Below are 25,942 nucleotides of genomic sequence, written 5' to 3'. Positions count from 1 at the left end.
ATGACAAATGTAGACTAGCACTGCACCACATGATCTGTAAATACAACTTCTGCTTTGCATAAGCAAAGAATGTACAAACAGCCACAAATTTCAACATGACTAAATAATGTCTGATAAAAATATTCTTGCATTAGTATTGTCTAAAGTTGCATGTCTGTTTGTGTTTTTGTGTGTGTAGTTTACACAGGGCGAGTACAACTCCAGTGGGGTTGACCTGAATGTGATGCCAGTTTGGAGCAAAAACATCACTGGTAGCGGAGTAGTGGTCAGCATCATTGACGACGGTGAGTTTACACACATCAAACATGCTCCGACACACACAGACACACAGACTGGATCTTTTAAGAAACGGTACTCAGGTACATCAGGGAGACTTTGGTCTGTTTGGTGTGATGAAGCTAAACTTTGGCCCTCAGTGGAGAGGGTGAATGATGTATGCCCCGCCATACCCCCACCCTCCCCCACCTCCACCTTCACCAACCACCACCATCTCCGCCTCAGTCACGCCACAATGAGAATTCATTTCTCTCTGATTGCTGGGATATCTGGCAACTAGGGAAATGAGAGAGCGGCATCTTATGGGCTCATTCATCAAGAACTAATTGAAGCCTCACTAGTCTCAAGTGCTGATAGAGCGGGAGTAGTGCTGGAGTGTGCTGTTTGTATGTGTGTGTTTAAGTGTTCATACGACACTTTTTTTTTTAACTCTAAAAGCCTCTAACTCTGCAGTACGTGTGTTTGTGTGTCTGTAAGTGTGAATTTCTCCCACTTGTATCATGCATGTGAATCTGTGTGTCAGGTATTACTTCAGTGTCTGTTTTCAATGAAAGATGCTGTTGCACAGAAGGCCTTCTCTCTGCTGTGCATCCCTCTGCATAGAGACAGGACGTTCGGTGTGTGTGTGTGGGTGTGTGTGTGTGTGTGTGTGTGTGTGTGTGTGTGTGTGTGTGTGTCAGTGAGTGAGTGTGTCTGAATATGGGTGGAGGGGGTAGATACAGAATGAGCAAGCAAGCGAGAGAAAGAGAAAGAAATTAAATAGACGAAGGATATAGAGGGAAATGTCAGGAGAAAGCAAGAGCGAAAAGGATTCAGAGAGGGGCGAGTGTGTACGTGTGCATACGTATATAAGTGTGTGTTAATTTATGTGAGTGTGTGTGTGTGTATGAAACACAGAGTATTAGACTTGCACCACTGAATCTCCTCTCCTCTGAGGCTATTGTACTCTGCTCCACCTCTCTGTATTGATTCCACTGGGCAAGCGCTCCTTTACTCTTTCTCTCCATCTCTGTCTTTCTCTTTCTCTAATTTTCTTGGTCTTTTCCCACACTTTTTATTCTATTCCTTTTATGTTAATTAGGAGTTGACTTCTTCCTCTGGCCACTATCCTTATTTGTCTTCCTTCCCCCTCCACTTTTCCCCATCGCTCCCTGCCTCCCTCACTTCCTCCCTCTTGGACAGTCTGCCTCTCACAGCTGAGAGATCATGTACACGTTCACCTTTAGCCACCTTTCAATCGATGCCTATTGATTTCTATATCACAATGAAATAAATTATTTTTCTTTGAGTGAAGCGCCCCGACCTCCTCCTCCTCCTCCTCCTCCTCCTCCTCCTCCTCCTCCTCCTCCTCCTTCTCCTCCTCCACCAACTCCCTCCTCCTCCTCCTCTGTATCCATCCTTCTATTCAATCCTTCTCTTTAAGAGGTGATATAATTGGCAGCTGAGGCTAGTCCTCATCAGGCGTTGAATCACATTCACTGTGATTTCTTCAGTTTGTGTTGGGTTAGTTTCCGACTTAGGTCTCTCACACTATTTTCTCATTGTCACACCATTTGCTTATCTTTATTGTATTACTGTTCTTCTTGGACATGTGCATTACCCTTAAAAAAACCGTGACTCTCTTTTCTTGTTGTGATTGAACTCTGATTGGTGCTGAAGTGTAAAGTAATTCCTGAATAACCACACACTGTCAGCCACGTCAGCACAAGTTAGAGATAGTCGTCCCCTTTCTGGAAGAAATATGTGTTTTTACAGTTTGATTTGAAGATAATATGATTTTTATCAGGACTAAGAACATCAACACCCTTATTTGTTATTATTCTATACAGCTATAATCAGTATTTTTTTTCTTTCTGTTATAGCAAAACTATTGAAAACATTTTATAATTTATTTCTATAATCTATGAAAAGTGGCATTACATCTGACATGTTGATGAAAAAACTTTTATATATCATAGAGGATCTTTTTTTTTTCATCTATGATATGTGAGAAAGGGAAGGTTAGGACTCAGAATATGTAAAAGAGGGCAACAGGGGCTAGCAGCGTTTCAACTAATCCCCTTTATTTGCACAGACAGGAGGCACTAGCTGTGTTTCCAAATCAACACTACACACTAATTCTGCATTGGTATCTACAGGAAATGAATGAATCTGTACAGAACAGACAGCAGAGGATTTTGATATTGTAGGAGCTATATCATCACTGCACTCGATTTCTTGACATTTTTGCCAGCCTTGAGCATCTCCACTGTTTGCCTTCTGCATTGCATCATGGGAGGATAATATGCATCAGCACAAATAGTAAAAACCTGCATGGAATTGAGTGACAGTTTATTTTTGTTTTTGTATATTGGCCCTCTGATATGCTGGTGATCTGTTAATGTTGTACCACGTCTCTCGCACTCTATCAGCTGGAAATAGCTCCAGCGCCCCCTGCCACCCTTACAGGGTAAGCAGGTTAGATAATGCATGCATAGATGAATGGATGAATTAGTGAGTACAATTGATTTGGGAAAATTCTGATTAACTGTGCACACGTCGTCACTCGCAGTGTGACCCGTTCTCTATTCAGAAGTGTGGAAGTGTTGAAGGTAAAAGTACAGTAACACCAGCACCAATGTAGGAACACACATACATGTCCATAAGTATATGGCTCCAATGCATGCTGGGAAGCTTCCCTGCCGGTTGCATTCAAGATGCTGCAGTATCTTAACGTCAAAGTCTGTGCTTTTCTTTGTATTTATCTTTTGCTCAAAACAACTTTCCATTCAAGCTACTCTGACTTACTCTGACTTTGAAATGAATGTGGTTGACCATATGTGGCACTGTGGGGCAGTTTCTTTATTTAAATGAGCCTGTATGTGCACAAGCACTAGTGAAATTAACATTATTCATTGCAAAAAGGTGAAAGCACAGCACAGTTTGGTAAATACTGTTCCTGTGTCGACATTTCAAACATGCTCCATGTATGCTTTGATCAATGAGGCGCTCTAACCCCATAGCAATAAGAAAAGACTTGTCACATGCTGTGTGAATCAACATAAACAGTGGTCATTAGGCTGTCGTCCATGGAGGATGACCCCTGAGTGGGTCAAGAATATAGATTCATCAGTGAAATTGCATACACCCCACACCCACCTTGTCCCACGACAGCCCCACAGTGTCCCTGTCGCCGTGCTATCAACACCAACCTTCTCACTTCATGCATGCAGAGCCCAAAAATACTCTGATATCGATCCGTGATTATGCCACTGTCAGTACATGTCATTGGTGAGACACAGGACACAAATGAGATAGGAGTAGGGGAGAGAGATGGATGGATGTGTGTGTGTTCTTTACACAAAGATGTCTGAACAGAGTTTAGATGATAATTCAACCAGCTCTGGCTCCTATATATAATTCAGAGCTATTTATGTCAAACTGCTTTAGTAGAGCATTGAAATGGTCCTTTTAAAAAAGCTGTCTCACTGTGCTCTCTGCTGGATGTCAGGATAGTATGTAAGATACAGTAGACTACATACAGGTTTGAGAAAATTCTGTATTCGCTCTCTTTATTGTTGACTGTGATAATAATGCACAATTTTTCCTTTTTTGATATCAGGAATTAGAGATCTCTGTAAGTTTATAGTTGCACTGAGTCGTCTCAGAGGATAATGCCTGTCTAATACAGATGCAAAGCTGTATTTATGTTGTCATACTCTATTTATTTATCTGTTGATATAGGAGGTGTGATAAAATATTTTTATGGCTTATTAGAAAGGCTCATGTAGCTGTTGTAAGACATAGGGCTGTATTTTTGATATTCTACGACTCCAGCTGATTCACTTAATGAGGTGTGTCCATATAGTATAAAAAGCATTTACAACTTCATGTTGTGTGTCATCCTGAGTAGGTCAAAAAACACTTCTCTGATAGGTCAATTATGATTAACTAGAGTATTTTAAACACTTTGGTGTGCTATTTAATTTGCTGTCCTAGTTTTTCTCTCTGGCCTGCAATGAAATGGCATACTTTTTTGGGGGGGGAATTACTGCTGAGGTTTAAAGTATTTAAGTATTACTGTCTTTACAAACAATGTGTGCTAACACTAAAGATGAGGAGTGGTTTAGGTTTATCATCATCACTACCATCTGCCACCAGACACCTCATCAAAGAGAAGCAGATCCAGCCATTGCATTAGAGACGCGAGTGTGATATGTGTTTAATAATTTAGTTCGGCCCACAAAGGACATTATAAAGATTGAAATGGCCCTTGATAGGCAAAAAGATTCCTTACACCAGTGTAAACAAAGTAGGCCATTATTTCCCCAATCACTGTGCATTTGAAAATCACACAAACCACTGAAGACAAACTGCTTGGCTGTTGTTTGAGGTTCTTTACTGGATAAAATAAAAGCCATTACATGATTATCTTTCATGAAGCAACAGAGTCCTTAAAGTGTTTTCTCTGCCCAAGATAATGTTTTCTTCAGGGGAGTGGGCGGGGGTTGATAAGTGCCAAAGGCTTCAGCTATCTTTGCAAGACAAGACGTTACGCTATATGCCCTATGAGCAGTGCTATTTCTTCAGGGTAGACTGGACGCTACAGTGACTCACAATGAGAACGGCCGGTCTGCCCTGGGCTAGCTGGTTAGCATGCTCATTTCAGTAGGCGCAATGAAGTGATGGAAAAAGCTAAATATGACTAAACATTGGTGTGGGAGAAGTTTGATGCTAAACTCCTGTTTCTACTAGATTGTAAATGTATTTGTTTTATTGGTACTTTAACTTGGGAGTTTTGGAAGTTGTCGTTTTTTGAATGTGGCAAAAATCTGTTGCAGTTAATTATGTGTATTTTATCCTCCCTAGGCTGTTTTCAGAGACTGCCAAGGTTGGTAACTGTGTGATAAGATAAATCTCATCTTTACAATGTGTGTCTCGGTATCTTTACATCAGTGTCCATTAATACCAGTGTTTGTATGCTCACGGTGTGGATGCATCCATGCATTAAGGCAGGATCCTGGCTAAGTCCCAACACTGTCAGAAGTCTGCATGTGCATACGTGTGTGGGGCTGTTTGGCAGAAATGACACTGGCCGGCTATGGAAAAGTGTGTCTGACAGGGGGAGCGACGGAGTCAGCGTTTTTTTCTCTTTCTCCTCCCTCCTTGCCCCCCGCTGTTCAATCCATCCAGCTGCTGTCACCACAGGGGAGCAGACAATCTATCAAGGCATCGGGATGCATTCTCCTCACCTGCGCCGCGCCTTTAATGAACAGCCAACATGATCCCGGCTGACAAGCAGGAAATGGATGTAATAAAGATTGTTTCTGCATGCTCTTTGCATCCCTGATAAATCACCTCGCTGTGCAACAGATACGGGAGCCACATGGAAATTTGATTTCACACGGCAAGGGGGAGGAAGAAGACAGCAGTGGGGGGAAAAAGAGAGCTGCTAGTGGCAGGGTCACTCTATTTTATTCCCCTTTTTTTCTCCAGTGGAGCAGTGGAGCAAGGTGTGTGGGGACTGAATATTTTTTTATGCCGTAGCCCTTACTAATCTCACCAGCTTTCTGTAATGCCAGCAACATACCTCTGTGCATGTAAGTCTATAAACAATAACAACAGACTGGTGCAGACGTCCACATAGGTGTCTGTTATCATACTTAGACGTATCATTAACGTGTGCACTAGGGGGCAGGAACACATCTATAAAACCCGATTACGAAGGAGGTGAGAATGGAAGCTGCGGAGATGCAAACCCTTTTTCTTTTTTAAATCTGCTAAATAAATAAAAAGCCAATTAAAGCACCCCCATGATTCTGGATGCCCTGCCAGGGCCACAGATATACACGAGGCGTGGAGTAGCCCTAACCCTGCAATTCCTTGATCTTTCTTTATTCAAGATAGAGAGTCATTTCAAGAAAGCTATTGAAACAAGAGCATTTCTGTTTAAAGTTTTTGAAATATTCGTACTCTTATGATACTAAGTATATCTACCACATAGAATTATGAGTATAATGTTTCAAGCACTTGAGCCAAAGACAGGAAAATATTTGTTACTGTTGCCAGCGAGGATAAAATTTGAGTAGTTTCAAGTCTGTCAGATAATGACTCATAATTCTGCCTATGTCTGATTTTCTGACATATCCAGCTAAAGCTTAAAGACAGAGGCTAAGGTCACATTTGCCAGCAAAATGAAACAACATTGTTCTTGCATTAGATTGTAAAGCTATAGTCCCTTAAAGATCACATTGTCATTTCCACACAACTGTTTAGCAGCTTATTTTAAACACATAACATTGGCAGGGATTGCTTTGATTTGAGAGCAAGATGTATCGCTGGTAACACAAGCCTAAACTCCAGTAGCATACAGGATTTTACAAATACCATACAGTTGATGATCTACTAAACATAGACTCTAACTGTATAGTTGAACTGATGATGGCCTTGGAAGCAACACAGGTTCAATTATGTGGGTAAGAAGCTGTTTTAAAACATTTACATTACATCAAAGAACCTCTTAGATTTTGATGCAGATCCAGATCAGGAGGCGGACCCAGGAATTTTAGGTTCGATAGTTTCTTTGACATTGTTAGATCGTGTTTTTCAAAATTTTCCTTGATAATATAATAATTCATGTTTCTTGATAAGATCTTCAGACACGTTTATGAGTGTGATATTTATGAGCGTAGACATTTTGGTGCAGCTGCAAATAAAAATTGGACATAGTGAATTTACATGTGGTTTCGTAAGAGCACTGTTAGGCTTTGACATATGTGCTCTGAGTGCCATTTTAGTTGCTTATACTTGAAAACCTGAAATTCCTTAAAGTGACTTAAGGCAAAAACACTTGATAATATATACATTTTTCCAGTGTACCACATATGATCAAGAGGATGTGTCTTTAAGCTAGATTTCTCATACCCCAGGACTTTGTATAGCCAACAGAGTAAACATGACATCACATGTCGGGCCATGTGAGCGTGTTGGCTGACACCACACCACAACACACTACTCAAGACACAAGACCAAACAAAACATCACACTCGCAAGCACAGGGCCCGCTGTCCAGACCCAGTGTAGCAGTGCTCCAACAGAAAAGGCTTTCATATTGTGGAGCACAGGGAGAGGGAGAGAAATGAGGGGGTGAAGAAAAGAGAATGATGATTAGAGCTGGGGAGAAATAATAGTGGGGGAGCAGGAGAAATACATGGGGAATGGAATATAGGAGAATAAAGGGAGAGCGAGATTGAGATAGGGAGAGAGCCGGAGAGGGAAGAGTGAGATAGGGAGGGGAGGGAGGGGGGATGCAGATATGGGGGTGGGTGGGTAATTTATGATTTAATCTAATGCAGTGTGGACCTGCTGTAAGTCACACAGACCTCAGCTGGGAGAGCGAGGGAGGGAGAGATGGAGAAATAGAGAGAGAGACATTAACCTTTCCTTGGAGCGAGCGCAGAGCCGTTTTATCTGACCACCATCTACTCCTGTAAACCTTCTCTCCTCTCCACCTCTGCATCCCGCTCCCCAGACCTCACCATCGTCTCCTTAATGTGTTATGTAATCACGATCAACCTCTGCTTCACTGAGTCCTGGTAAGAGTCTCAGAGTAAATGAGTCGATCTTGCTACTTTGCATCTCTGATTCATGCAAAGTTGTAGCGTTTCTCACGATGCTTAAACACCTGATGCTAGATATGCAATTTTCACAGGAAGTGATGCCCACGTGCCTGCCTACACTTGGCTTGTTTTTGTGTTTAGCTCAGCAGAAGACCAGGGTAGGAAAGAGAAACTCAGAAGCAACTCAAACTTCATCAAGGGAATAAAGCCCAAGGGAAAAGCTGTCAGAAAACCACCCACACTGCTTGACTGACAAGTTATTGCTGGGGAGTGCAGAATGAAGGCGCCAAAGACCGAAACAAACTCACAAAAAAAGAGAAATTGGAGGATTAGCAAATTGAACAACAGCAGATCATGTATGTTTCTCACACACTCATCCTGCAGCTCAGTGTGAGGTAACACACAGTCAATCTGCAACATAAGCTGCCGCAGGAATCAGCTGTTGCCACTGGCATCGCCAGCAGCACTTTAGACTGTTTTTAAACTTCTAGAAAAATATAATTTTGTTTTTAAATCTCCTGAGAGCACATGTGTGTCGCTTAGTAATTTAGTTTTTTTGGACCCTTGAAATTAGTTTGTTTTCCTCCAAATGCCAGAAAAGAATATTTGCAATTATAACAAATAACCTATTATAAATAATCAGTTGTTGCCACTGGCATCACTGCTGGCAGTTATAGATGAAAAATGTATGATCTTGTGATCTGTGACTGAACGCAGGGTATGTCTGTGATTAATTATAAAAAACACTGCACTCTCCTCTGACTTACATTAATGAACTTATTCAGTATTTTTTCCAGACTATACACCACGTCTTATACCAAAGTGTAATGAGCACAAGATCAAATCACAAATTCCAGCAAGATAAGTTCACAACAAACTAATTTCAGATACTGAGACATGACTGGAAGACACTGATTCTGCTATTGGTCATATACAGTATAATTCAGTAAATTATACCAAACTCTGGTGCAATGTAAAGTCATGATGCATATTTTTATTTCCAGAAAAACATCTGTAAAGTAGGACATAGTGTTAGGGCCATTTAAAGGTTTTAAAAAAAGAGATTTATGGAACAAATGTCTGATGGTGGTAAGACGTCCACAGTTCATATGTGGGATAAGTAAAGAAGTTTCAGAATTTCACAAAGAGCTTGATTCAAGATTTTGGATCCAGAGGGAGTGGAAATCTAGTGAGCATGGGTTCGCCCTCCTTGGTGTTTCTGAAAAATTTCTCTTTTATATATTTGTTCTCATATATTCTGTCATAAATATTTTTTATCTTATACATCTACTTTTCTGGTTAAATAATGGTTGTTGTTGTAACATCATGCCTTAATTCTCTCTTCTTTTTTTTTAAAAGACATATCTTCCTTCTTATAATTTTACAACTGTATTCTCATAATGGTCAGACATTATTCTGAAATAAATTTAGTTTAATGTCAGATTTCATAAATTTATATCACTATCAAAACGCATTTGTATTGCACATGGTCAGGCTATATGATCTTGTAATTATACTCCACACATTAATCTCAACACAGTGAATGTTTTTTAATTCTTTCATTTACTCTGTGATATAGAGTGACTGATGGCTATATACTCAACTATATGCAGAGCATAGTTATATCTAGTTAGGTATATAGGCCACTTCTATCTCATCTTATCACATTATTAAACAGAAGACTGCCTTCATTAAATCACCATGTGAAGGGAATAGGGGAGGACATGCAGACACTTTTAAAATCAAAACCTTGTAGGGAGATGACAATGCTAACAACTACACACCAATGTTGAATAAAGAGATAAGACAATGCAATGATTGTAGAAAATTATGATAGAATATATTATGAATTACATTATATGGAAGCAGCATTATTCATATGAGTAATAAGCAAATAAAGGAAAGAAAACGTGTTGGTGGACAACAGGCACCACACTTTAACAAGGGGAAAAAAGAAGAAAAATAAATCTCTTGTTCTGCAGCATACATTTTGATTCTCTGACAATGGGTGTAATGGTAAACTTGGCAGAGCATTCTTAAGTAAATATCAAGAATCTGAGGTGAAGTGTAAGTGTTTGGAGGAAGATGGAAGATCATAGAAAGGGAATTTGAAGTATGTTCAGGTGCTGCTAATAGTTGGAAGGACCTTGATGATAAACTCTTGACTGCAAAACTGAAATATCACACTGATGTGAAAAGAGGACCTTAGTTGCGGAAAACGGCTGCAGTCCTATTTCCTCCTTTTCCTCAGGAATGTTCCCAAATGAGTGGAATGACCTGGAAGTACCTAGTTGGCAGCCATGATAAGAGCTGGTTGAATTTTCTAAATGCTAAGGAGAAGATGTTTCGATGCTTCCTTTCGAATCCCCTTTAGCATAAGCAACAACATTTCAAGTTGCACACCTATGTAGTTTCACCAGGACAGACCCACATAGATCTACAAAACAATAGATCACCTGTTCGCTTCCATTCTATGGAAACAAAGGGACATTTGCTGAGTTGAAGCAAATTTTGAAGCTTTTGAACTTTGATGAACCATAACCAGCACATCACAGCTTCAACCAATAGCAACGACCACTTGGCTGGTATTGACACATCCTCCTCCTGCCCGACTTCCTCTCTTCTTCCTCCTCCTCACCAGCAGCAACACCAGCAGCTCCCTGTACTCACTGTACATTTTCTCACAACCCATCCGACAACCACAACCTCAAACAAAAAAGACTACAGAGCACACAACATATTTCTTTGTGCATCACATTCTGCACATCCAACAGTCACCACGGCAGGCAATTATCATTCGCCTACGTTTCTGTATGTGTGACTTTACATGCTGTTGAGCAAATGTATTGAAGACCTACATAGCTAATAACATTATCATCATCATAATAAATATTTTATTAGATTATTTAGACTAATATTGTCATGAAATACCTTCCATAAAGGAGTCCACTGAAAATATATGTAATGTATCGAATGTATACATTATGTCAAGAGTACTATATTCTAAAAACTTATTATTAAAAACTACTTATTGTCTGAATATAATTTATTTTGGCTCCTTGTATGATAAATATTCTTTAAACAATACCTATGTTGTTATATATCTTATGAGTCATTGGTTAAACATAGCCTATATATGAATCTAATAATAATAATAATAATAATAATAATAATAATAATAATAATAATAATAATAATAATGATGATGCATCAATAAATAAACAACTTCTTTGGTTGTGTGATTCTGCTTTCTAGAGGAAGTAAAGAGGAAAGAGTTTGTCACTGTACTTTTTCTTAATTTTATCATTTCATAACTCCTGATGAATTCTTTATTACATGCTCTCTCTGACCTCATGACAGGAGGAGTTGGTTTTGACCACAGCAACCAGTTACAACTCAACACAGCTGTATCCAGCAAAATGGGCCCCTGGGGCAGAGATATAAATTGACTCTAATTTGGGGTTGGGTATCTTCCCCAAGGGCCCTTTGGCAGAGGGAATGGGGGAGATCAGGATTGAACCGCCAACCCTCTGGTTAGTGGGGTCCTGACCACAGTGTTATTGTTGATCTCACCAGGTGTTTTTCTATTACCTGTAAAACTGTTCTGTTGCAATTGTATTTTCCCAGGATCTGTGTGCAGACATGTTTTCGGAGAAGCCTGTCCCTGTGAGAAAGACTGTCAATCCAGCTGTTTCCTGCTGTGGTTTCTTGAATTCCGCATGTTACAAATAAAGGGATTTAATCCCTGCTCTTCAGAACACAATGGATCAGTGGAGTTAGCCAATGCCATGGTGATGGGCAGCACCAGCGCCTACTACTGGAGTGGCACTCTTGTGTCTGCATCAATAATCTCCCTCCACAGAACCATTTGCCTGGATAAATATTGGTTTTGCGTTGGCCCCTGTAATGGCCCCCTGTGCAGGCGGCAGGGCCTGTAAGTGACGTTGTCTATCACACTGTTGGCAGGCTGGCGTGGGAGTCGTTGGCACATTGTGGGGTCTCTCCAACGCTCATTTGAATTCGCTTGTCCCCAATCATGCCACTACTCTCAGCGACTACACACTTCCACACTCCACTCACACACTACTCCCACTACCTGTTTGGGCGCCGGCGCACTCATTTGCATGAAATAAGATGGAAATGGAGCCCTTATTTATGCCAACAGAAATGGAGTGTGTTATTAAGGGCACTATTGTGCAAAAGAGACAGTGGCGGTAAGAATACATTACAGAGGCTATTTCTGGAGTGGCTCGAGTCACGCAGAGGGTAATGCTTTACAGGTCCCTGATGACTTCTACAGTCTGGGCGCCAACGCTCTGGATGGGCTCTGTGTTTATGTGAATGTGTGGATTTTTGTGTATGCCTGCGTTTGTACTGTGTGTGTCTGCGCACGTTTATCTACAGTACAGATGAGTGTGTGTGCTTTTGTGCCTGTGTACTGGCTCACGCCTGGTGAATGTGATTCTAGGAGATGATCATTTGTATATTGCCGGGTGATGGATGGGTTCCCCGTGATTGACAGGTCTCCATTCATACACACTTCATTGTGAGACTGTTTATGTTGTGTAGGCTGAGCAGGAGGGAGGCAGAGCACCATTTCTGTCTGTCAGATTTTGATACTGCGGTTTGTGGAGTTCACTGGGTCAGTTTTGTTTTTAGAAGACACTAGCATGGGAGGAAGAGTAAGGTCTTGTGGGAGCGGTAGCCCATTGTTTTGTCTCACCAACGTGTACCCTGAAACCTAGGCAGGTGTTTGTAAAGTGTTTTTTAAGTAAATCTGTCTGTTTTCGCCTGCAGTTGCAGCATCGTCTCATATTGTGATTATAATCTATGTAGTTTTGGTAATTATCCTATTTTGTCTTGGGTCGAATATTGACAGGTGAGATCCAAGTATTTCTCCACAAAATCTACCAAAGTCTGCTGCTCAGCTAAATCGGCTGGTTTCCTCTCAGCTATCTAGCAGAGTAGTTTAAGCCACAGTAGCAGGTTGAATCTGCTGGTCAGTTATGCGTGCAGGCAGGCAGGTCGGTCACTAACAGACAGGTATGCCAGCCAATCATTTCATTCAGTCCATTTGAAATCAATGGTCAGTCTTGTGAGGGCCACAGACACCGACTTGTCTTTCCCCAGACAATTTTGTATGTTGACGGCTATCGGATAGGGCTGGGCGAAATCAATATCATGATCATTTTTTTTACTTTTAAATTATTATTATAACTGACGAATATTTCATTGTTAAGTGTAAAGTGAGTGCAGGTCAGCTGGGAGTGAGGAGGGAGGACATACAGTAGTGTAATACGACACGGTACGAGGTTACCGGACATGTAATGTGCGTCTGCCCTGATCCTGACGCAGCATGGCGGGGCTCCCGCTGCAAAATGAAAGTAGGGCAAACCCGACAGTTTGTGAATGCTCACATCGGGGAAAGTTAACAGACATGAGAAGACTAACTATTGCCTAGCTCCATGCACTCATAACTTAACCTCTTCTTTTTTTCTTTTGTATTTATATAGCGCTTTCCTAGTCTTGATGACCACTCAAAGCTCTTTACAGTACAGTTCTACATTCACCCATTCACACACACATTCATACAGTGCATCTATTCGCAGCACTTTTCTATGGGGGGCCATTCGGGGTTCAGCATCTTGCCCAAGGACACTTCGGCATGCAGATGGGTCAGACTGGGGATCGAACCGCCGACCTTCAGGTTGGAGGACGACCACTCTACCCCTTTAAGCACTTTTAAAGTAGTGATGCACCCGCAACTAAACATTTGTATATATCAGACAAGAGATTTTCCTTTGTAACTGTGGTTGGGGTTTTAACACATAAAACAAAAACAAATTAGATAGTCATATTCTTATATCTTTCTCATGGAAAGTGCAGTGTTATACAGGAAGCAAAACCCACACACAAAAAAAAACGAATTTCTTGTCAGATTTACTGACACCAACAGACATTGAGCCCTTTTCCTTGAGCTGTCACGACCCCGCTGACCTTTGTCCTCTCTCCTAAACCTGAACCTGCTACACCACTAACCCTTGATTGGCCCCTGGGTGACCCACAACCTTTAACCTTATTAGCTCTCTTGTTCCCAGGCTGCCTCAGAGGAGCGACAGCATGCTGGGTAAATATTATGAGCTACTCAACTTTGTGAACGCCACAGCTGAACCCTGGCACAAACAAAACAGGGAGTAAAATGAGAGAAAACTGTAATTCTGTAAATCTGTGATAATACATGTGTGATTGTGATTCTCTGTTTGCAATTCACTGGTTGTTTTCTGCTCATGTGTCTTTGCATGTGGATTTAGTATCTTAGCAGGATGTAGGGAGCGCCTGGGATGAAGGAGTGTAGGAAAATAGAGACCCAACTCATTTGTGCCAGCGCTGCCTTGTTTTTATTTTGTTGTCGTAATAGATTTTATTAGCATGTGACTGGCAGTCTCAGAGCACGTCTCATCTGTCCTGCTGAAGGGAGGCCAATTTTAAGACTGGATGTTAAAACAACAAGATGGAAGGGAAAAAAAATGCCCATTAACTGGAAATTCCCCCTCCCAGGGCTAAATTGGTGTAAATAGTATTGTACCCCTCTCTGTCAAAGATATATGGAATGCCGTTTCGCTGATGGCTTCAGTAAATGCTCCAGCCAGGCAGGCGTATAGATATAACAGATTTGCTCCAACACTGCGTCTAACCACTGGGCTGTGTAACTCGCCCTATGCACCATTTGTCATGTGTTTGTGTGTTGGGGTCTGTGTGTGTGTGTGTGTGTGTGTGTCGGTGTCGGTCGGGGGTGGGGATGGGGATTTTGCACGTAGGTTACACGCATTTAGGAGAGGGGGAAACAAAGCAATTGAGTCAAGAGAGGGAAAGGACAGCGAAAGAGTAGAAAGACAGGGGAGGAGAGATGGAGAGCAGGGAGAGAGAGAGAGGAGCTGGTGTTGGGAAAACACACATCAAATAAGCTAATGTCAAGGCCAGCGTGGTCCCATAACTTCTCCATTCAACGAGAGGTCAAGCTGGGGTCAAGCTCTATTGATTTCGTTCTGTGCTTTGTGGCAGTATTTCTCTCGACTAATAGCAAGCAGCAGGCTTAGGCCAGCGCTGGATGGGATCACCGTGTAAAGTAGAAGAGAGCTATTTCTGGACGAATATTAAAATGGTCTCCTTTACATGACGGCGTCTAGCAAGGTAAACGTTACAATAGGAGAGATTGTGTTATATGCAGTGTAGTTACCGAAAGACAACAGCTAGAAGTTTGAATGCATGATTTACATTGCATGTGTTTATCTCTGTACTTGTCACATGCATGCAGTGTGCGTGCGTGTGTTTTGACTGTGTGTTTGTTCTGGTATTAGGCTCATAATTTTTGCATGTGCACTGCATCAGTGTGTTTGTACGCGCACACACGCTCACGTATCGCTGTGTTCCTGTGTCCGCTGGCGTGTGGTGATGGATCGCAGCAGTTCCCTGTTTACCTAGCCTCATGATTTCCTGTGCGTGCGTGTAACAAGTGGAGTTTGGCAGGATTAATGAGCACACAGCTTGCTGAATGGGTGTTTGGCTCCGCAAAGCACTCCATCATAGCCTGATGCTGCTACCATATCCCTCACAAACACACACGCACACACATACATACACTGACACACACACACACACAACATGCACTCTGCAACTCACCACTTACCCTTGCTCTTAATTACACATGCTTAGCCAAGTCCCATTAAGCAAGCCCCCACCCCTCATGCTAAACAATGTTAAAGCATCCACATTTCTCATAGAGCGCAGTGTTTAAATACACTATAGTCTCCATATTGCAGTGAGGTAAATCGTTCGATTCGCTCCAGCGGGGAATAGACAAAGAGATAGTGATTCTTTTTAGAAAGTTTTAACTCAAAACCAAAAATATGTATATATATATATATATATTAGGGATGCACCGATTTATCGGCCGAACATCGGTAGCGGCCGATATTCGCCTCGTTTACTGATATCGGCTTATCGGTAATAAACTTGACTTTCACCGATATCATTGGCCATGTTCATATTTGTTGTAAAACCGCTGGGCACGTGCCGCGGCTGGGGGAGCAGTCGCTCCGTCGCCCTCCTCTCCGCGCCGCCGGAGGCTCAGTGTGCGGCACCGGGAGGTCCTCATCCGGTGGCGCCTCACGGCGTCACTGGTGGGGGGGCTCTCTTTCTCTTGGACCGCGGGGCGGTGTCCATCGCCGGCGCGGTGGACAACGGTCCCCTCCAACGGCCCGTTGGAGGGGACCCGGTACGCGGTCAGCGGCGGCCACTCTGGACGCGTGTCGGGCCCTTCTCGCGGATCACCTCAGCTACGGCGACCGCTGGGGGAACCCTCTGTTCGCGCGGGGGGGCACCCTGCGGTGCGCCTCGGCTGGCGCCTAGCAGCTGACTGAGAACTGGTGCGGACCAGGGGAATCCGACTGTTTAATTAAAACAAGCATCGCGAAGGGCCACGGTGGGTGTTGACGCGATGTGATATCTGCCCGACACTAAAAGCAGGTCAAACTGAGGAGGGCTTGTTAAGTTATCTTGACTCACGCAGTGTAACTTGGCGTAAAAAGTATGAGCGTAGCAAGTACTTTATTCTCATGTGCATCGGCTCTATTCATCCGTCTCATGCACAGGTAACAAGGGAATTGACAACATACGTCATACACACAGAAGCCGTAACACATCTAATAAACGGGCAATACTGCTACCGTAAATCAATGAGAAGAGCGTTCTCTATAATGATACTTTAACAGGGCGGTTTTAGACAGGGTAAAAAGGTGCTATTTTAAATTATCCTTGTGGTATTTTGACCAAAATATGTTACAGACATTTCATTAAGATCCCAAGGAACCATTTCAACTTGCGGTAAAATGGGCATAATATGTCTCTGTTAAATAAAGTTTAGTTAAATCAAAGATTGTTTCATAAATCTGCTCATTAAAAGATAAGAGTGATGAAGGGCTGACATTTTTTTAAATAGTTCTTTCTAAATAATGATTTAATTATTTTTCTGGCACAAAAAGGTGAATGAATAATAACAAAAAGAAAATAAACAAATATCGGTATCGGCTGTCGGCCAAGAATTTCCATATCGGTGCATCCCTAATATATATATAATAATTGTCATGTTTTGATTAATTACCTGTTCGTTTACATGTCAGGATTTCAGCTCAAATACCTTGGGTGTGTTGTGTGTATCTGAACTGTTTTTAGGTGATGTTCTTTAGCTTTAAAATCCATGACCATCTTTGCTGTGTTCCTCAGGGGAAACAAAGTTACAATAATAAAGAACAAATGTGTTTTTTTAGAGACTTTTTGGTTTTTATCAATGATACGTTTGAAGTATTTTATCTGGTGAATGAATGTCAGCGTCATTAATGGTCTTTCACTGATCTTTTCAGAATTAAAGAACACATACTCTATTTATTGTCGGGTTTTAAAAAACAATGTCATCTAAGGACTGTGGTGTTTACTAGAGGTATCATACAGAGCATGGAAAGGATACTGTAGCCGAGTGTAGGAGGCAGGTAGCTGAATGGTAAAGGCACATACCATTTAGAGCTAGGGTTAATAATCCTGGAAGAGCTGAAAAAGCTTGAAAAAATACAACAGATACATTCCCCCCCCCCCCCCCTCCCATCGGCCCTCTCGTCAAAGTCACGCCCCCAAAACACATGAACACACACTGACAAATGCGAGGCGCCGACTCTTACGTGACTGGCTCGCTAACTTCTGACTATCCTCTCTGCTGCAGCAGTTCAGTTCTCTCTGGCTGAAGACTCCGGTCATGTGCAGTGAGAGCACAGGCAGAGTGTGCACAGACAGGCAGGTTGGTTAGTGACAGACACCTGCGCCAGCCAATCATTTCATCCAGTCTGGAACTGCTCATGCTTTCTACAATCCTGCCACAATAACCGTCTTTTTTTCCTTTATTTTCAGACGGTTGTATTTATTAATGGCTATCGGGGCGTGAAGAGGATTTCAACAAAAAATATAAAACGTGTTTTAAGAGGCAAATTATCAATCCTAGATCCCTAGTGGGATTCCAACTGGACACATTAGTTACATGTCATACCCGTCCCCTTATATTTGACGTGTGCAGATCCAGGTTGTGAATGTGGTAAAACCTTTCTGTATTATTTTAACATATTCAAGATACCACTGGTTAGAGAACTCACATATATAATAAAGGGAGCGGTGTTACACTCCATGCACTACCAGTATGTGTTGGCCTTTAAAACGAGGATTCCTTTAACAATGCTGGATTGATTTTTGATTATTTATTATTCAAAGCATCCCTTCTAATTTACCCGCTGGCTCTACGATAGTCGTGGCTATGGTTTGACTTGCTTGTAATTAAGAAGCTAACAAAACAAAATCTGAGTGATTGGTTAAATGATCTCACTTTTTCTGTTGCAGTGCTTTTACACGGAGAAAATGAAAGTGCTGTTATAGACACAACTGTACAACCAATCAGATCACAGCTTATCACACATTAGTGGAAACAACTTGCTGGTTACTTTCCACTAATGCAGGTTTACTCATCAGTCTGTGTGGCTATACTGAAGCAGTTTTATTAGTCTGGGATACTCTCATATTTCACCGTTGTAAAGATCCCGCATATCAGCTCATGTGTCCGTGTTGAGGGTCAAAGCCTGGATCTGGATACATAATCAAATGAGAGCATATAAGTAAATGCAAAAAGAAGATATTGAAATCAAGTTTGTGTGTGTGTGTGTGTGTGTGTGTGTGTGTTTGCTTTCTTGCATTTGTGTGTGTTTCTGGTAACACTCAGTATGTTCTTTTGGAGGATACAGTTCGCAAAGAAGAACTTTAGCTGTGTTTCTTATTCTGTTTGTTGGTGTGTTTTTCTCTTTGAGTGTATGTGTGCGTGTGTGTGGCCTGGAAGGGGGATGGTAAAAAGGAGGACAGGAGGGTAGAGCAGAAATCAAATCACTTAATTGCAGCATTTTTCATCTCCATCTTTTGTTTTATGGCGTCTGAGGGCCGGCGAGGAACTCAGGCTGTGATTCATGAACGTCAGGGAGGCCCATGAGCAGCGCCATCCCTCATCGGCACCCAGCCGCCCGCATTCCCAAAGCACCCACACAATTACCATGATGAATATTACTTGTTTTTGTTGTTTGGTTCTTCTTTTTTTCCTCCATTCTTCCACTTCACTAACCGGTTTTAGTGGGAACAGGGTGTTGCTTAATGCAGCCGCTGAGCTGTCAGAAATAAACAATTTACCATTTCGGGTTCATTCCTTCCTCTGCACCCTCGTCTTCTGAGAGCTGAGCCCACTGACTCTGGGAGAGAGAAGATGCAAAGAGATAGGCATGCACTGGGAGAGAGAGAGAGGGCAGGAGATCCAGATAAGGAGGGGATAAATATAGGGAGGGGAGACGAGAGATGTGTTCATAGATGCTGGACGAGATTTAGGGAGTGGAGGATATCAGAATGGAAGGAGGGAGTGAAGATGCCGTGAAAGCGGAAGGGGCAGAAAGGTACAGGAAGTAAGTAGGAGATGCTGAGAGATATTACACATCTGAGAGAGAGAGAGAGAAAGAGAGGGAGAGAGACCTATAAGATGAAGAGGAGGTGGATAAGAAGACACAGGCTGCAGGACAGATAGTAGGAGGGAGTGTGTGAGAGAATGAGAGCAGTACCGGAAGGACAGATAAGAGGAAAAGAGAGCAGAGCAATAGACGAGAGGATGAAATCATTGAGAAGCTGTTTAGGATCATGTGGAGTGTGTGACATATCAATAATGAATTGATCTTTTATATTTCAGAGTTTAAAAAATCTGAAAAGTATTTTAAATTTAAATATATATGTATTCTGTAGCATTTACATTTCAAGAATCCCTAAATTCAGTTATTTGTTATTTCAAATATCACAAAGAAACACAGAAAATATAACAGTGATTTGTATTCATAATCTTCACTTTGAATTTGTATCAATAACATCAGAAGAAATACACAAAAATATATAAAAATAATGAAAAGTAGAAGAAAATTCATGAAATGTATTTTGAACATATACTGGTATGTTTTATAACTTGATGTTGCAACTGATATATCTTTGATCAGCTAAAATTCTTTCACATTGATCATTTTACATATTTGACTTTTCTGCAAGTCGTATTGTGATTTAAATCATTGTGCCTTTTTGAAACTTAGAGAATGTGTAAAGGACAAAACAAGTCCACATACGACTTAGTTCTGTTCAGTAACTCAAGAGTATAAGCTAAATGGAATTCAGACATTTTTATTTTGCTTTTCCTGTTGACACACATCAACATGTCTGAAAAACACTGTGTACGGATGAGTGAAGATGTTAAGAAAGCCTTTCAAACATATGACATGCCAATTACGTCTGAAGGTGATTCCCATTTTTTTGACAATGATTTCATGATTTGATTGATGATGATTTATTACATATTCAGTGTTCCCAAAATAAAATGTATTTATTTTTTACTAAAATTGATGGTGTAATTCAGTGCAGTGGCGTAGAGATAAAACTCCCCTGGCTTGATTGACAGCCATAGTAACAACAGTTCCAGGTTAACAATCCCAGCTGTGAGCACAGAATGTGACCTTTAAAAGCGTTGGATAAATAAAGCAGTTTTCACTGAAAGGCACAAAGAGTGGGTGACCCATCTTTTTCTTTTCTTTTTTGTCTCTTGGCTTCAGTCAACAACCACAATCGTTGTCAGTTTCCCCTGTCACCCTCCATGTCTGTCTGCATCCATCAGTTAAATATTATGATTCATTGTTTAGTTGCTGTTTTTTTTATTGTTTTGTTACTTAGCCACATTGCTCAGTATCCAGTAATTTAGCTCTGAAGGGACATATTGTTAGAAGTTAAATATTGTAGCTTTGTGCAGTTGGTTATGCAAAGATTTTATAGTTGTATTTGAGGAGTGATTTGTATATTTCAATAAGAAAAACAGATGTTACACATGACTGTATCAAACAAACAAAAAATCTCATGGCACATGCAGTAACATACATGCACACAGAGGTTTTGATCACACACTCGGCCAAATAAACCTACCCTGGAAGCGAGGCTGCCTCCCTATCGTGTCCTCCTAGTGAGGTGTGTGTGTGTTGCACCAGTGCTGCATCGCACACACTGCGATAAACACAAAGGAATGGACAAGAAAAGGAAGATGAAACAGAAGCGGAGCCTCAGACGTCATGTCAGCTCATCACTGTGGTTGTTTGTCCGTTTGTTTGCATCCCTCACAGCGGTGGACAGAAGTGGGTAGAAGAAAGAGCACGGACAACGCGTGTGTCTTTGAGCATGGCTGGGCATTTCTGAGGACTGCGTGTGTGTGTGCGTGCGTGTGTGTGTGTGTGTGTGTGTGTGTGTGTGTGTGCGTGTGTTTGTGTGTGTGTGTTTGTGTGTGTGTGTATGTACAACCAACCTGGGAGTGGCAGAAGAGGTGAGACAAGTGTGGGAGAAAAAGTGATGGTGATGCCACGAATCAAAAGAAAGCACCATTAGCCACAGGCCACAAGTACTGCTCGGAACAATCTGTGATGGGTCAGTTTAATTCAGGTGCACAGAGAATACATTATTAGTAAAAGCAATCTGGGCCTATTTAGAAAAAGAGATAATTAATTGAACATTTAATATGCATAGTGATTTTCACAGTAGCTGAATGGAAACAGCCGGTTTATTAGAATAGCACCTTTCACCTTTTTACGTTTCAGAAATGCTTTTCAAAATGCTTTACATAAGATATAAATGCATTGAGATAAGATTCAAAATAAAAACAGAACAATATAAAAACTAGAATGGCACTCAGTTGAGCACTTACCTCTGCCAAGCCCCAACAGTCCCTTTAAATGTGATCAAGCTGTGCCAAAGTGGACACACAAATAAAAGTCCTCTAAATATGAAAAATATATAATTTTTTTCAAGATCTATGAATAATTCCCTTGGGAATCAATGGAAATGTCAAACAATGGAGAAGACTCTGATCTGCCCCCTGATCTGGATCTGCACAAAAATGTAATTATTCCCCGACCCATGCAGCATCCTTCCACCAAGTTTCATGGTAACTAATCTTGTTCTTTAAGTTTAATCTTCTAAAAACAAACACACATACCAACAACGAACAAATGAATGTGGTTGAAAACTTAACATCTTTTTCTGAGGTAAAACCACTAGATTTGAGTAAGATTCAAACTAAATAAGATATTATATCACCCATGAACCAAGGAGGAATAAGAACGATTAAACGGTAGAATAAAAAAGACAATTCTTTGAAAAATTACAATCGATGTAAAGGACATAAAGGTGAGATCGAGTAAAGGAAAGATTAAAAAAAATTACTTAACTCAGTTACTAAAACAACCTGTCTCTTTTTCTATATTTTGGGCTTTTCATTTCATGTGCACAATTAAAAGAGAGAGACATATCTGTCATCACAGCCATCAGTTGGTCCTCTAGTATCTTCTGTTAGTGTTTCCTTCAGACATCCACTCCACAGGGGCTGGATGTGTGAACAGAAAGGTCCAGGTGAGAGCCTCCGGAGTGTCTGTGGACTTTCTCTGCCTGGCCCCCTGGTATAAAGTCTGCAGAAACCCCAGAGCAGCTGATTTGCGATAACGTCAGGAGATCCTCGGCAGGACTCACCACGAGCGAGTGGGGGTGTTGATGAGGTTTCTAACATGCAACAGACGCAGAATTGGAAAAAACGAAGACGAATGTATCCAGATAAAAAAGCGGTGCCATAAACGTAGAAGACACTGAGGTGTCAAGAGAGCTTTTGGTGATAAGGGCCGGTGTTGATGTGCTGTAAACAAAAACATGTTATTAATTCCATAGTGGAATTAATATGTGACATCCTGCCTCTGTCTGCTGCTCCACTCACGTCGATTGTTCATCTGTGAAAGGAAACCTCTGGAGAAAGTACGGACCCGCAGCTTCTTCGGAAGTCAAATGAAAAAAAGCTTTACTCTACTTGTGATTCAATGGTGAAACCAGAACTACTGCCCTTGAAGTACCGTGTGCATTATCAACACCTGAGAGCTTATGAATTAAGCTTCAGTCTTTCAGGTAGAGATATTCCATTGAGTTACATCTTGATAAACCTAAAGGCCACAGCAAATCTACGAAACACAAACAACACAAAATTGCATTTTCCTCGGTGAAAAACCAAAACAGGCTCACAATATATTGTGGAAAAACAAAAAACTACACTGACGTAATTGAAGTGGATCCGTTCTAAAGCTGCTGTCTCACACAGAGACTCACTCAGAGTGCAAACACAACGAATTCAGACAGCTTGATGGCAGCTGTTTGTTAATTTTCTACATTCCCTTGTTTTCATTCTGTACTTATACTGATGCTTTCATTTCATTATTAGATGCTGTTTTAACAAAGTAAGTAATATGTTGCCTCACAAGCGCCGTTAAGAGTTTTATAGTATTTAATATTACATATAAATAAAAACAGTCAAGATCTGCTTGTTGCTAAAAACACATACTATATATGATTTTGAGGCAAAACTTAAGAAGTTTGTCCTGGAATAGTTTATGTACAGTACTTCAGAACAAGTGAGTAAGGTGAATAAAGTAACACATTTTAAGGCAATGAAATCTCACTTTTTAATAAAGACATTTTTATCAAGGCAGAGTTTGAAGGTGGCTTAGGTGTGGCAGCGTCTATATTTTGTCAAACTCAATTTAACACCCACTAGGAGGAGAAAAACTGTGAAGTAGCACACACTTTTTTATATGTTAAACAGCAGAAGACACAAAGTATGCGTTTCTCTACCAGAGAGATGAAGAGGAAGCAAACACAGGGGCACCAGGGCAAAATCAAACAAAGAATAGATTCAAATTACTAAACCCAGTGCAGAGAGAAAAAAGTTGTATGTTAAACCATTACAAAAAAAATAGTTGTCTTTCATTATTTGAAGTTGTTCCTTTTTATGTGCTACTGAGTTTCACATGATTCATGGATCCAAGATACTGAGTCTAGAATTATTTAAACTACTTTTATTAATGACGACCAGTTTCTTAAGAACTACATATTATTGGGGGGATTTTTATTTACTTTTCCTACCACACAGTCCTTTTCTGTTGAATAAATAGTTTTTATTTATTAAAAAATAAATAAATTCTTATAAACTTGAAAATGTTAATTGCCTTGGCACTGTAGACAAAACATGTACTGGTATGGAATTTGTGAGTTTTTTTTAAATATATAGTATATATTTATATCTTATTCATCCACATCTACACCATATACAGAACATCATGAGCCTTTCCTTTATACAGTATTTATAGATACAAGTATCAGCACAGAACAGTCTGTTAATGAGGAAGACTTCAGTGCACCAGTGCCCGCAGGGCAGACAGTGAACCGTGTGTGTGCATGTGACTGTGCACGTGTGTGAGTGTAGACTGTAGCCAGCTTTTAAATATTAATCTCAAGGTCAAAGGGAGAGAGCTTTTTGATATTCATGCAGGGTGCTGTTCCCTGTTTCTGGTGCTGGAGCCCGACCCACACTGCTGCTTTTCTCACTGGCTCACTGGGTCATTTTGTCTGCTACTGTTTCTCCTTTTCTTTCTCTGATGTGTCGGCACAGTGTGTAAACCCACAGATACAGAACATATGCAGCCACGTAAACGTACCGCATGTGCTCTTTAGTGCAGTTTAACATTGGAGTATCATCTGCACAGTTGAGATCAGCAGCTTTTTGATCTTCCACGATGGATTTTGTCAAATATTCGCTCGGCTGATTTAGTATGATAGGATTTCAGATTTCCTGGTGTCAGTTAAGAGTGAATGAAAGATGATTATATTTTTCATGCAACTGTAGTTTCCTTCTTTAATTAAGAGAAAGAGGAACAACTACAATGGTACTCGATAGACAAAGGCCAAGGCCCAACAGTCCTTGGCCTTGGCAGTCCATACACTCATCAGTTCCCTAAATGTACCACATTTTTCCATCTAGATCAATGAATTGTTACCTGGGAAAAATATTGGGATGTGGAAAAACACCCTTAGTTACACAAAAATCTGGGATCTGCAACCTGATCCAGATACACACCAACATGTAATACAGTGGAAACTGGATATAGTCTTTTCTTGAAGGAGAATAACCTCAACGAGCATCCTCATTGCTCACAATATTCTTCTCTGGTATTTGACAGTTATAGATATTGATGTAGACTTTATCCCCACCTTCTGGCCTGGCATGCTTATTTCAGCGTTTGTAGTCGTTTTTATGTTCTCGTCTGGACGAAAATAATTTATACAAGGAAGGTTGTTTTTTTTTAAACAAAGTGGAATATGTCCACTGTAATGTAGACTCGTTCCTGGTGAATACAGAACTACTCTCCCCCACATGAACTGTGCTGAGTTTAGCTCAATCGATAACTAAATATTTTGTTTAAACTTTTTATTTTTACAACATTGGGATTCGTCAAGTAAATTTCTTCACTGAAATGAGTTACTGGGTTGTAGACACTGTGTTTTGCCTCAGATATGTCTCAGCAGTTTTAGATACAAATATATTGTGGAGGATGAATGGATCTCTGTAGAGACGGGGAGATGTCATGATATCAGTAGCCTAGATGGCTCTCAGATTGACAATGTATGTGTCAAATTGTTTTTATCCTAGAGGCCACTGACGTATCAGAATGAATTGGGCAAGATGCAGGATACATCCTGGACAGGTTGTACAACACATTGACACAAACAGCCATTCACTCTCACATTCACACCTAACGTCAATTTAGAGTCTTCTATTCTTCTATTAATCTTAATCCAAATATGCATTCATTTGAACTGTGGGAGGAAGCTGGAGAAAACCCCCACAAACACAGCTAGAACAAACAAACTCCTCACAGATAGAGGGACTTCGAGGGGATTCAGGATTCGAACTTGGAACCTTCTTGCTGTTAGGTGACAGTGCTGACCACCGTGCCATGAGCAGCAGTTGTAATGTTGAGTATTTTCTTATCCGTCCACAGTAACGCCAAGAACAGATCAGTGTCAAACATGTTTCTGCAACAGGCATTGTG

General features: G+C 40.9%; 1 protein-coding gene across 1 annotated transcript in view; it reads left to right on the top strand.

Annotated features, from left to right (window-relative positions):
* The window catches only part of LOC128450082 (furin-like protease kpc-1), a 161,698-nt gene that overhangs the window by 34,127 nt on the left and 101,629 nt on the right, over nt 1-25,942 (top strand). Inside the window, exon 6 of the mRNA XM_053433529.1 lies at nt 179-284. Within this exon, the coding sequence (XP_053289504.1) occupies nt 179-284 (106 nt within the window). The remainder of the gene's footprint in view (nt 1-178; nt 285-25,942) is intronic.

Source organism: Pleuronectes platessa, chromosome 10 (assembly GCF_947347685.1).
Source record: "Pleuronectes platessa chromosome 10, fPlePla1.1, whole genome shotgun sequence".
NCBI lineage: Eukaryota > Metazoa > Chordata > Actinopteri > Pleuronectiformes > Pleuronectidae > Pleuronectes > Pleuronectes platessa.
Note: the sequence above shows the minus strand (reverse complement) of the source record. Positions and strands in the feature narration are given on the sequence as shown.